Source organism: Pristiophorus japonicus, chromosome 20 (genome assembly GCF_044704955.1).
Source record: "Pristiophorus japonicus isolate sPriJap1 chromosome 20, sPriJap1.hap1, whole genome shotgun sequence".
NCBI lineage: Eukaryota > Metazoa > Chordata > Chondrichthyes > Pristiophoridae > Pristiophorus > Pristiophorus japonicus.
This window is the reverse complement of record NC_091996.1, coordinates 13382371-13395111: the sequence shown is the minus strand read 5'-3', so window position 1 is coordinate 13395111 and position 12741 is coordinate 13382371. Positions and strand designations below refer to the sequence as shown.

Below are 12741 nucleotides of genomic sequence, written 5' to 3'. Positions count from 1 at the left end.
TTTTCTCCAATTCCCTCCTCCACCCTTGAATTCCAACTTGTCCAAAAGTCAACTAACATAAGAAATAGGAGCAGGACATTCGGCTCCTCGAGCCTGCTCCATCATTTAATACGATCGTGGCTGATCCGATCATGGACTCAGGTCGACTTCCCTGCCCGCTCCCCATAACTTGACTTGGATAGGTTAGGTGAGTGGGCAAATGCATGGCAGATGAAGTATAATGTGGATAAATGTGAGGTTATCCACTTTGGTGGTAAAAACAGAGAGACAGACTTACTACTAGGGGGATCAAGGGGTATGGCGAGAAAGCAGGAATGGGGTACTGAAGTTGCATGTTCAGCCATGAACTCATTGAATGGCGGTGCAGGCTAGAAGGGCCGAATGGCCTACTCCTGCACCTATTTTCTATGTTTCTATGTTTCTAACCCCTTATCGGTTAAGAAACTGTCCATCTTTGTCTTAAATTTATTCAAACCCTGTCCTGGAGTAAGGCCTGCTCACTCATTTCCCTCAACCTTGCTGGCCCACATCCCCAACTGCACTGAATTTAAACTCGACGTCAAAACCTTCAAATCACTCCACTGCCTCATCCAATCCTCCCTCTGTAGTCTTTTTCTTATTGATGCGCAGGATGTGGGCAAGACTGGCAAAGCCGGCATTTATTGCCCATCCCTACCTGCACAGAGAAAATAGGTGCAGGAGTAGACCATTCGGCCCTTGGAGCCTGCACCACCATTCAATATGATCATGGCTGATCATGCAACTTCAGTACCCCATTCCTGCTTTCTCTCCCTACCCCTTGATCCCTTTAGCCGTAAGGGTCACATTTAACTCCCTTTTGAATATATCTAACGAACTGCACCTTGAGAAGGTGGTGGTAAGCTGCCCTCTGGGCAACTGAGAGAGACTTGCTAGGCCATTTCAGAGGGCAATTAAAAGTCAACCACTTGGAGTCACATATCGGTCAGACCGGGTAAGGACAGCAGATTTCCTTCCCTAAAAGGACATTAGTTGAGTTTTTAACAACGATCTGGTAGTTTCATGGTCACCATTACGGATACCAGCTTATTATTCCAGATTTATTTCATTAAGTGTATTTAAATTCCCCAGCTGCCATGGTGGGATTTGAACTTACATCCTCTGGCTCATTAGTCAGGCCTCTGGATTATTAGTCCAGCAACATAACCACTATGCCACTGTTCCCCTCCAACATTTTAGCCCCTCCTGTGCAGTTCGTCCCTGACTCCAGCCATTTGCGCTCTCCCCTCACCTCCCATCACTTCACTTCACCACTGACAGCAGAGTGTTCAACCCACTCGGCCTGACTTTCTGGAACTCCCTTAACCCCCGCCTCTCTAGTTCTCTCTCTACCTTTAGAAACAAAACCCATCTTTCCACCTCTCTTCCTAATCTCTCCCTCATGGCATCTGTTCCCCCGTCTATCTCTACTCTGAGGCACTTTACTTAGGATATACGGCACAGAAACAGGCCATTCGGCCCAACCAGTCCATGCCGGCATTTATGCTCCACTCGAGCCCCCCCCGACCCCATCCCATGTTTCCTCATCAAAATCTATCAGCATAACCCTCCATTCCCTTCTCCCTCATATGCTTGACTAGCCCCCCCTTAAAGACATCTATATTATTTGCTTCAACCACTCCCTGTGGTAGTGAGTTCCACATTCTCACCACTCTCTGGGTCACTATTAAATGTGCCATATCAACACAACTTCTTGTTTTTGTCTGCGCTCCTCTAATTCTGCCCTCCTGAGCATCCCTGATTCTAATCGCTCCACCATTGGTGGCCGTGCCTTCTGTTGCCTAGGCCCCAAGCTCTGGAACTCCCACCCTAAACCTCTCTACCGCTCTTTCCTCCTTCAAGACGCTCATTAAAACCTGCCTCTTTGACCGAGCTTTTGATCACCTGTCCGAATTTCTACTTTTGCGGCTCGGTGTCAAATTTTTTGTCTCATAATACTCCTGTGAAGCGCCTTGGGATGTTTCAATGTGTTAAAGGCGCTATATAAATATAAGTTATTGTTGTTCTTAAAAAGAAAAGTGTTACAGAACGTTCCCTGAACAACACCCAGACTCACAGGACATTTCCCAGTCCGAAAAAATCTATTCAGGAATAAACAAAAATAATCTTCACTCTTTTTATATTTCTGATTTCAATGCAGGACTGCTGCTCCAGGACTGAAGGGGTTAACTGTTGTCACTCCAATTGCCCGTCCACTCGGTCCAGAACTTCAGCCCCAAGAGAATCAGTACAGTAAACTTTGCGTTGCTGGTCAAAGGCCACATTTTTCCTGTCAAAACTTTAAGCTCTTCTCCCCATTGCCTAATATTTCTGACTGCACGGATAGGTCTAGCTGTTGTAAATAAAGTATATTGCACTTCCATAAAATATCTATCTTTTATGAGCCCAGTTAGGCTCTGGCCCTTCATGCGTGCATTTGAAATGTGGACTTCTTCGCACTGTGTATATTTAGCTCTACTCTCTGCAAAGTTGCTAACAGAAGGGAGGTGCAAGGCTTTAGGAACAGAAAGGACAACTGTACACCCAGTTATAAACGTGGAACGACTTCTTTTTTGAGTTGGATTCATTGAAATAAGAATAAAGAACATAAGAAATAGGAGCAGGAGTAGGCCATATGGCCCCTCGAGCCTGCTCCACCATTCAATAAGATCATGGCTGATCTGATCATGCACTCAGCTCCACCTCCCCGCCCGTTCTCCATAATCCCTTATCCCCTTATCATTTAAGAAACTTTCAATTTCGGTCTTAAATTTATTCAACGTCCCAGCTTCCACAGCTCTCTGAGGCAGCGAATTCCACAGATCCACAACCCTCAGAGAAGAAATTTCTCCTCATCTCAGTTTTAAATGGGCGGCTCATTATTCTAAAATTATGCCCTCCAGTTCTAGTTTCCCCCATCAGTGGAAGCATCCTCTCTGCATCCACCTTGTCAAGTCCCCTCATAAACTTATACGTTTCGATAAGATCACCTCTCATTCTTCTGAATTCCAATGAGCAGAGGCCCAACCTACTCAACCTTTCCTCATAAGTCAACCCCCTCATCCCCGGAATTAACCGAGTGAACCTTCTCTGAACTGCCTCCAAAGCAAGTATATCCTTTCGTAAATATAGAAACCAAAAACTGCACGCAGTGTTCCAGGTGTGGGCCTCACCAATACCCTGTACAACTGTAGCAAGACTTCCCTGCTTTTATACTCCAGCTCCAAAATGAAGAAGTCTCAATCCAAATGCATGGTGGGTGGCAGATCAGGGCGACGGAAACCGGTGAGCGAAACAAGGAAAAAGAATGTACACTGGCTGGCCAATGGGCCAAGTTCATTGTCCTTATCTCTCAGGACCTGGGTTTCTATCCAGCCCAGGCTGATTGAGATAATCTCCTCTCACCACTGACTCTCAAAGTCTGACGTGAAATGAGTTTGGGCTGTTTCTAACCGGTTTATAGCGTGTCGCTAACTTAACATTAATTGGCAATCTCTTGCCCAGAGACTTAGGTTGTCAGCCGTGGCTCAGTGGGTAGCACTCTTGCCTCTGAATCAGAAGGTTGTGGGTTCAAGTTCCGCTTCAGAGACTTGTGCACAAAAATTTAGGCTGACACTCCCAGTGCAGTGTTGCACTGGTGGAAGTGCTGTCTTTCAGGTGAGATGTTAAACCAAGAAGAGCAGGGGAGATCTCCCCGGTGTCCTGGCCATTATATTTATCCCTCAATCAACATCACTACAAACAGATTATCTGGTCATGATCACATTGCTGTTTGTGGGAGCTTCCTGTGTGTAAGTTGACTGCTGTGTTTCCCACATTACAACAGTGGCTTGCACTTCAAAAGTACTTCATTGGCTGTGAAGCGCTTTGGGACATCCTTGAAGTTGGTTGGTGTGGCAAGCGGCAGAAATGTCCGCTGGTGCAATTCAGGGCTTGTTCTGCTATCGCTGGTGCTGGGACGGAGTAGAAGACGCTTTAGTTTGCCTCCAACTGATCTGGGAGCTTCACACTGCAACTGGCTTACTTGAACCTAGCTAGCCCATTGTAATATATTTGCTTCATAGATTCTTTGCTTCAGAATTCATAGCAACACATTGCTATTAAGAACTAGTTGGTTTATTGGCAAAAGGTTTAATAATCACACTACACATTACCAGTTCAGCCACCTGCCTCATCGTGGACCCAAACCCAACTGGCTGGGGTTTTATTGAGTCTTGTGAACATCACATGACTGGCTAAGCCACTCACAACTCAACAGCTCTACAACTATTTTGTTGATACTTTTAACAACGGTACTAGCACCCACAAATTAACATTTTACAACTTTAACGAAAACCTTTAATCAAATTAGAATTTGGTTGCTGGGGGTGATGGTGCACTCCAGTCCCTCTGGCGCCCACTTCTCGCGAAAGGCCGCGAGCGTACCGGTGAACACCGCGTGCTCCATCTCCAGGGACATCCTGGCTCGGATGTCACCGCGGAAGAGGGGCAGGCAGTCAGGCTGAACGACCCCCTCGGCCGCCCGCTGCCTGGTCCGGTTAATGGTCAACAGCTCGACAAACCTGAGAACATAGTTACAGGTGCATATATTACACCTATGTGGCAAAAAAGGTCACTACCATTGGCACCTCTATTCTGTCCCAATAGTGGGGGGAAATTTTAATTCACGACGTGCTCGGAGTGGGGGGCGGGGGGGGGGGGGGGGGGAGAGATGGGGTGCGGTAGTGCTCGGGAACCCCAGAAATCTGGATTTTCCCATCTGCCGTGGAGACTTAACTCCACAGCGCACATCTTACATCATCGACAGGTTCTCCACTCGGAAGGCAGCCTGTTTGACAGGCTTGGCTTCCAGTCGGGCGTGGAGCACTCCAAAGGAGGCCGCAGGCCAGGTAGGTCCTAACCCCAACCTTTTGGGAGGGGTTCCGATCCCGAAGGGCGTCCGATCCCCGACCCCGGGGGGGGGGGGCGTGGCTGATGGTGGCGAGGTTTGGGGGCCGGGAGGAAGCACTCCTGCTTCCACTGCCCCACAAAGATTGCTCCCGGAGGTTATCCTCATCTCGCTGCAGCTGCTGGGTTTCCCCAAGGCCTGGCCAGCCAGTTAAACCTTACGTCCATGGCTTCCAGCCTCCGGGGATTGGGTTGGCTGGCTGCCTGCCCCCCGGCCCCTCACTCAGTAAAACAAGTCAGCCAGCAGGTTGGAGCCGGCTTCCCGAGACATGTTGATTTTATTTTTGCCCATTTAACCCCACTGCACCCATTACCACTCGCTCCCCCCAATATGTCTCAGCCCCGACCTCAGGAGAGCCCCTCTAAACTGCACCAATGTAGAGTTTTTCCACTCCTTTGGCTACAGCCATCCCCGAGTTATCTCTGAATAAGATCGACAATTAGTGCTGAACTAGGGGCCTGCAATGTATTTGCTTCATGGGTCCTTTGCTTAAGAATTCATAGCAGCACATTGCTATTAAGAACTAGTTGGTTTATTAGCAAAAGGTTTAACAATCACACTACACATTAGCAGTTCATCCACCAGGCTCACAACCACCTGCCTCATTGTGGATCCCCTGAACCCAACTGGCTGGGGTTTTATGGAGTCCTGTGAACATCACATGACTGGCTAAGCCGCTTCCAACTCAACAGCTCCACAAACCTGTGAGCATACATTACATGGCTCTTTGAGGGACCATTAGAAACTGGGTTGAGACTGCCCCTGAGAAAGTGCCTTAGTGCCCCATAAGAACGATTTTGATCCCAGCCTTTATAAGTCCTTCGCAACTGTCAGCTGTGGCTCAGTGGGCAGCACACTCGCCTGAGTCAGGAGGTTGTGGGTTCAAGTCCACTCCAGAGACTTGAGCATGAAAATCTAGGCCGACGCTCCAGCGCAGTGCGACGTCTCTTTCGGATGAGACGTTAAACCGAGGCCTCGACTGCTCTCGCAGGTGGATTTAGAAGACGAGCAATATTTATTCCTCAGTTAACAGAACAAAAGCAGATTATCTGGTCATTATCACAGTGCTGTTTCTGGGAGCTTGCTGTGCACATTGGCTGCCATGTTTCCCACATTACAACAGTGACTGCAGTCTGTCATCATTACCCAGTGACCTCCCCCCTCCACTGCTGAAAATTAAGCCCATGTGGACATTGGGCAAGGACAGGACCAGGCTTGGCTGCAATGAATCTGCCAGCCAGTGCACTGTCAAGGCCCACACATAAGGAATGGTGACCTGGAAGAGGTATCAGAAGGCAATTTATCACCATGGAAACAGCCGGAGCCCTTCAACCACAGGACAAAACTAGTCAACAACGTGCCACCAATTCCTAATGTGAGCAAATAGAATTTGCCCGGCTCAAAATCTATGAGAATCTAAGAGTTCATAGAATCGACAACAACTTGCATTTATATAGCACCTTTACCATAGTAAAACGTCCCAAGGCGCTTCACAGGAAGGTCATCAGACAAAATTTGACACACAGCACAGAAGGAGGCCATTTTGCCCTGTCTCTCTCTACTGCTCTTAGAAAGAGCTGTACCAATTAGTCCCGCTCCCCTGCTCTTACCCCATTGCCCAACAATTGTTTCTCCTTCTAGTAACTTTCAAAAAAAAGAGAACTGGATAAACACTTGAAGGAAAAAAAAATTCCAGGGCTATGGGGAAAGAGCAGGGGGAGTGCAATTAATTGGATAGCTCGACCAAAGATCCGGCACAGGCACGATGGGCTGAATGGCCTCCTTCTGGACTATGAATTCATATAAATATTCCTTCACTCACTGGTTATAACAAACAGATAGCGCCTTGGTGTCCCAGGCTCGGGGGGGATGGTGGCGGTGGGGGAGAAATCAGTTAGTGTGTCCACGTTCCCGATCATGGGCACAGCTAGCAGTCGCACGTCCATGGACATCAGACAAGGCTGAGTTGCTATGACTGCCTCCCCGTCCCCACTCGGGAACCATAAACCCCGCATAGGCCACTGTCCTCCAAGTGACATCACCATCATCTGGCGAGAAAAGATGGGGCGGGCTGCTGGACCAGGAAGTGGAAAAGATCTCGTTTGAAACCGGTTTCCTGCACAGTCTGAATGGAAAAATAAATGAACGAATGCCAGGTGCTCAGCCTTGGAGAGCTGGGCTGTGGCGGAGGTTGGAATGTCCCTTTTTAACAGATCAGCAAGAGAGGAGTGAGATCCAAGGTTTATCCTGCAAAATATTTCACAGGGTAAATTCAGCACAAATGATATTTCCTTCATGCCAAGAATAACAACGTAGTTATAACCAATCTGGCAGTAATCTTATCAGAGGTTTGCAGGTCAAGTGAAGCTCGTGTGGTTGACGACGGTTATCTGAAACTGCTCCCATTGTGTGACTTTTAACCCTACTTGCCCAGTGGAAATTGGGGAGATGGACTGTTAGAATCGCCCGGGTTACTCACACGATTCCCGATTTTAACCGGAGCAGGCGGCAAGGACACCCGCCCGAATCCGGCGGGGTCCTTTTCTTTACATTTGCCTGTCGGGTCCCAATGATGTCATCGAGGCCCAACTGCAATTTTAACTCGAGGGCCTGAGCAAGGGGGAGTCGCGCCGAGTTTCCCGCTCAGCCAACCCAGCGAGGGAGGAGGACCCGGACCCGAAGACACTCAAAAGTTTAAGTTTTCCAACAAAAAAAAAAACTTTTTTCTTTTAAACTTTCCTTGCGAGGCCAGATGCAGCAAGATTGGTCCTCCGGGCCCCACAAGGAAAGCTATGGCCGCCCCGCCTGCTCTCTATTATCCAATCGCAAGGCGGCCCTGGGAGCCAATCCCGCCACCGACTAGGAATGGGTTTAAAGTTGGCTGACGGAATTTAAACGAGGCCCGGATGTTGCAGTACCCCAACCCTCATTACTGGAACAGCCAGTGAGTTTCAAACCCACCCACCCAAAGTTGGGCTGGAGTTAAAAATCGGGGTCCGTTGTATCGTTATTTTGTAACAGGCAAGGCCTTCAACTTCCACCACCTGTTCTTCTGGAAAGTGATGACTCTTCCTAAGGTCTGGTCTAATGGCTGCGAGCATCCCTTCCAGTAACTCACCCAAATAGCCATTGGAGAAGTGTGAGCCACAATAATGAGTCTATTCAACTGTGGCAGCCAGCAGAGCTGAACCCAAAACCCATACTCACTCAGTGGCTCAGTGGGTAGCACTCTCGCCTCTGAGTCAGAAGACTGTGGGTTCAAGTCCCATTCCAGAGACTCGAGCATAAAATCCAGGCTGAGACTCCCAGTGCAGTGTTGAGGGAGCGTTGCACTGTCGGAGGTGTCGTTTTTCAGATGAGACATTAAACCGAGGCCCCATCTGCCCTCTCAGGTGGACGATAAAGATCCCATTGCACAACATAAGAAATAGGAGTAGGCCATTTGGCCCCTCGAGCCTGCTCCGCCATTCTACCGCAACTCCATGTTCTTGCACTGTCCCCATACCCCTTAATTACCTTAATATTCAAAAATCTATTCAATATACTCAATGACTGAGCCTCTACAGCCCTCTGGGGTAGAGAATTCCAAAGATTCACCACCCTGAGTGAAGAAGTTTCTCCTCATCAGTCCTAAATGGCCGACCCCTTATTCTGAGACTGTGACCCCTGGTTCTAGACAGCCCAGCCACAGAAAACATCTATCCTGTCAAGCCCTGTAAGAATTGTGTATGTTTCAATGAGATCACCTCTCATTCTTCTAAACTCCAGAGAGTATAGGCCTAGTCTACTCAATCTCTCCTCATAGGACACTCCCCCATCCCAAGAATCAGTCTGGTGAAGCTTCTCTTTATATCAAGCATATCCTTCCTGAGGTTAGGAGACCAAAACTGTACACAATACTCCAGGTGCAGTCTCACCAGGGCCCTATATAATTACAGTAAGACGTCTTTACTCTTATACTCAAATCCTCTTGAAATAAAGGCCAACATACCATTTGTTTTCTTAATTGCTTGCTGTACCTGCATGCTAACTTTCAGGTGATTCGTGTACAAGGACCCCCAGGTCCCTGTGAACACCAACATTTCCCAATCTCTCACCATTTAAAAAATACTCGGCTTTTCTATTTTTCCGACCAAAGTGGATAACTTCACATTTCTCCACGTTATATTTCCATTTGCCATGTGAAGATGGCAACACAGATGATCTGGTTAATTACTTCATGGGCTGCCGCGTTTCCTAAATTGCAACAGTGAGGACACTTCATTGGCTGTAAAGCGTTTTGGGACGTCCTAAGGTCATGAAAGGTGCTATATAAATGGAAGTCCTTCTTTCACACTATTACACCTTCCATCAGGGGGTCACTGGTTTATTTTGTAAAATGTCTCTCTTTCCTAACCCAAAGGCAAACAGCAGTGGCCGCTACTGATGTCCCAGTGAAAGCAGTTAACTTTGCTTAGACCTCAGATTGAAACATGGCAACTTTCTGGTCTTTATTGCTCAGTCGCACACAGGGTAGCGCTTAGAATCACAGAAACGTATGGCACAGAAGGAGGCCATTCGGCCCATCGTTTCTGTGCTCGGTGAAAAAGAGCTACCCAGCCTAATCCCACTTTCCAGATCTTGATCCGTAGCCCTGTAGGTTACGGCACTTCAAGTTCACATCCAAGTACTTTTTAAATGTGATGAGCGTTTCAATCTCTATCGCTCTTTCAGGCAGTGATTTCCAGACCCCCACCACTCTCTGGGTGAGAAAAGTTCTCCTCAACTCTCCTCTAATCCTTCTACCACTTACTTTAAATCTATGCCCCCTTATATATTGACCTCTCTGCTAAGGGAAATAGGTCCTTCCTATCCACTCTATCTAGGTGCCTCATAATTTTATACACCTCAATCATGTCTCCCCTCATCCTCCTCTGTTCCGAATAAAACAACCCCAGCCTATCCTATCTTTCCTCATAGCAAATATTCTCCAGTCCAGGCAACATCCTCGTAAATCTCCTCTGTACCCTCTCCAACGCAATCACATCCTTCCTGTAATGCGGTGACCAGAACTGCACGCAGTACTCCAGCTTTGGCCTAACTAGTGTTTTGTATAGTTCAAGTATAACCTCCCTACTCTTATATTCTATGCCTCAACTAATAAAGGAAAGTATCCCATATGCCTTCTTAACCACCTGATCTATCTGTCCTGCTACCTTCATGCATCTATGGACATGCACTCCAAGGACCTTCTGTTCCTCTACACTTCTCAGTATCCTACCATTTAATGTGTATTCCCTTGCCTTGTTAGCCCTCCCCAAATGTATTACCTCACACATCTCTGGATTGAATTCCATTTGCCATTTTTCTGCCCACTTCACCAGTCCATTGATATTTTCCTGCAGTTTACAGCTTTCTTCCTTCACTATCAATCACACGGCCAATTTTTGTATCGTCTGCACACTGCTTAATCATACCCCCTACATTGAAGTCTAAATCATTGATGTATACCACTAAAAGCAAGGGACCTAGTACTGAGCCCTGCGGAACCCCACTGGAAACAGCTTCCAGTTACAAAAGCACCCATCAACCATTACCCTTTGCTTCTTGCCTCCGAGCCAATTTTGGATCCAACTTGCCACTTTCCCTTGGATCCCATGGGCCTTTACTTTTCTGACCAGTCTGCCATGTACAACCTGCTCAAAAGCCTGGCTAAAGTCCATGTCGACTACATCAAACACACTACCTTCATCAACCCTTCTTGTTACCTCCTCAAAAAACTCAATCAAGTCAGTCAGACACGACCTTCCCTTAACAAATCCATACTGACTGTCCTTGATTAATCCGCGCCTTTCTAAATGACGACTAATACTGTCCCTCAGAATTTTTCCAACTATTTGCCCACCACCGAGGTCAAGCTGACTGGCCGGTAATTACTCGGTCTATCCCTTTCTCCCTTTTTGAACAACGGTACAACGTTAGCAGTCCTCCAGCACCGCACCTGGAGCCAGAGAGGATTGAATAATGATGGTCAGAGCCTCTGCTATTTCCTCCTTTGCTTCTCTTAACAACCTGGGACACATTTCATCCGGGGGCGGGGTGGGGAGGCTGGCGACTTAGCCACTTTCAAAGATGCCAAACCCCTCAATGCTGGCTTTCTCACGGAGTTTATCTCATCAAATATTTCACACTGCTCCTCCCCGATTGCAATGTCTGCATCGCCCCTCTCTTTTGTGAAGACAGACCAACTGAGCCACTCTGGCTTCACAAGGAGGCAGACTTGACCTACCGCTCACTTCCTTGTTCATTGCTGCTTCAGCTGGTGGTACCTTTTCACAAGACTGTGTGCATCCTCCTCTGCACAGGAGGAGGAGGAGGGTCGGGTGGGGAGGAATGTGGCTGCATTGCAACACCACCGAATGAATGCATCTCGCCCGGGTGTTTAAGCTGCTCTGAGCCTTGGATATTCAGCAGTCAGCAGTTCAAGCAAGCCACCCCGTGTCTCCTTTGCCAAGGGCAAATTGCAAACGGATCGCGGCTGCACAAAGGACCGGCAAGCTGTGAGATGGGAAGGAAAGAGTGAGAGGGGAGGGGAGGGGAGGAAAAGGGTGAATTGCAATTACTCACTGCACATCCCGGCGGATGGTCTTGAAGAAGATCCCGAGGAAGGTGCGGCCTCCGGATGCCAGGTAGACGGCGCAGGTGAAGGCTGCGAGCAGCGACCAGGGCAGGCTGGTGATGGAGCGCAGCAAGAGCAGCAGAGCAGTGCAGCTCGCTAATCTCCACATCGTCAGCCCTTTTTTTCCCCCCCACCCCACACACAAGAGGACAAGAACAGGACAAAAAAAAAAGCACACACACACACACACGGTTGAAGGACGAAAAGCAACAGGAAACGCTGTAAAGCAGGCAGAGGAGAGGGGAGGAATCTCAAATGCAATTGCAAGAGCCACACGCACACAAAAAGAATTGCTAAAAGGAAACGGGAGCCAGGATTAGCAATAAAGCCGGTGCTTGTCGGCAGCAATCCAGGGCAGGCTTCAATTGCACCAAGATCTCCCTTCCCTTTAAAGAAAAATCACGCTGGCATATTTTCCAAAGCGATGTTTTAAGAATTAAACTTTGCTTCCCCCCCCCTTCGCAGTCTTGTGCAATCTTGCCTTTTATATATACATATCTAATATATATAAATTGTGATTGCAAATTTTCAAAGCGGTCCCAGAATGTTTGATTGCTTGCAATCTGTCACCTCTCGCTGTACTTTCTGCTACCTAGCGACCTGCGCCGGTCGGTGAAACCTCCTGGTGCCGGGCCGCTTTGATTGACAGGCGAGGCGACTTCTGCCTTTCCCGGGGGTGCGGCGGGCCGCGTGCGCAGGCGCGGCCCGCCGCGGGGCCTCTCGGGAATTGTAGTTCTCCGGCTGCCATGAACGAGTGCGCCTGCGCACAGCCCTGCAATCACTCAGCATGGTCTCCTCCACCGCCACCAGTCCAACCCATGATTCTGCTTTTTACAATTGCAAGTGCGCCTTCCAGCCTCGGTGTCCTTCTTTTCCTTTATTTCTTTGTTTTTGGTGTACGTGCACGAGGCAAATCATGTTGTGGAAAGTATAGTGAAGAGTATAAAAACAATTGCTCTGCATAAAAATCACGAGGGAAGTACAAAAACTGCTTTTAGTTTTACTTTCAGAGTACCACAATAGACTGTAATATTCCTCAGGTTATGGAAAGCAAGTCAAAATTTTGATTCCTTTTTGCTCTCCTGTGATCCCTATTTGAAAGTCGGCTTTGGTTAAG

The 12741-nt window shown here is 48.0% G+C and overlaps 1 protein-coding gene across 1 annotated transcript in view; it reads right to left on the bottom strand.

The window, feature by feature from the left end:
- LOC139233165 (long-chain fatty acid transport protein 4-like) overlaps positions 1 to 12255 on the bottom strand; it is a 79934-nt gene extending 67679 nt beyond the window's left edge. Inside the window, exon 1 of the mRNA XM_070863761.1 lies at positions 11573 to 12255. Coding sequence (XP_070719862.1) covers positions 11573 to 11733 — 161 coding nt within the window. The 5' untranslated portion in view covers positions 11734 to 12255. The remainder of the gene's footprint in view (positions 1 to 11572) is intronic.
- Between the last annotated feature and the right edge of the window lie 486 nt (positions 12256 to 12741).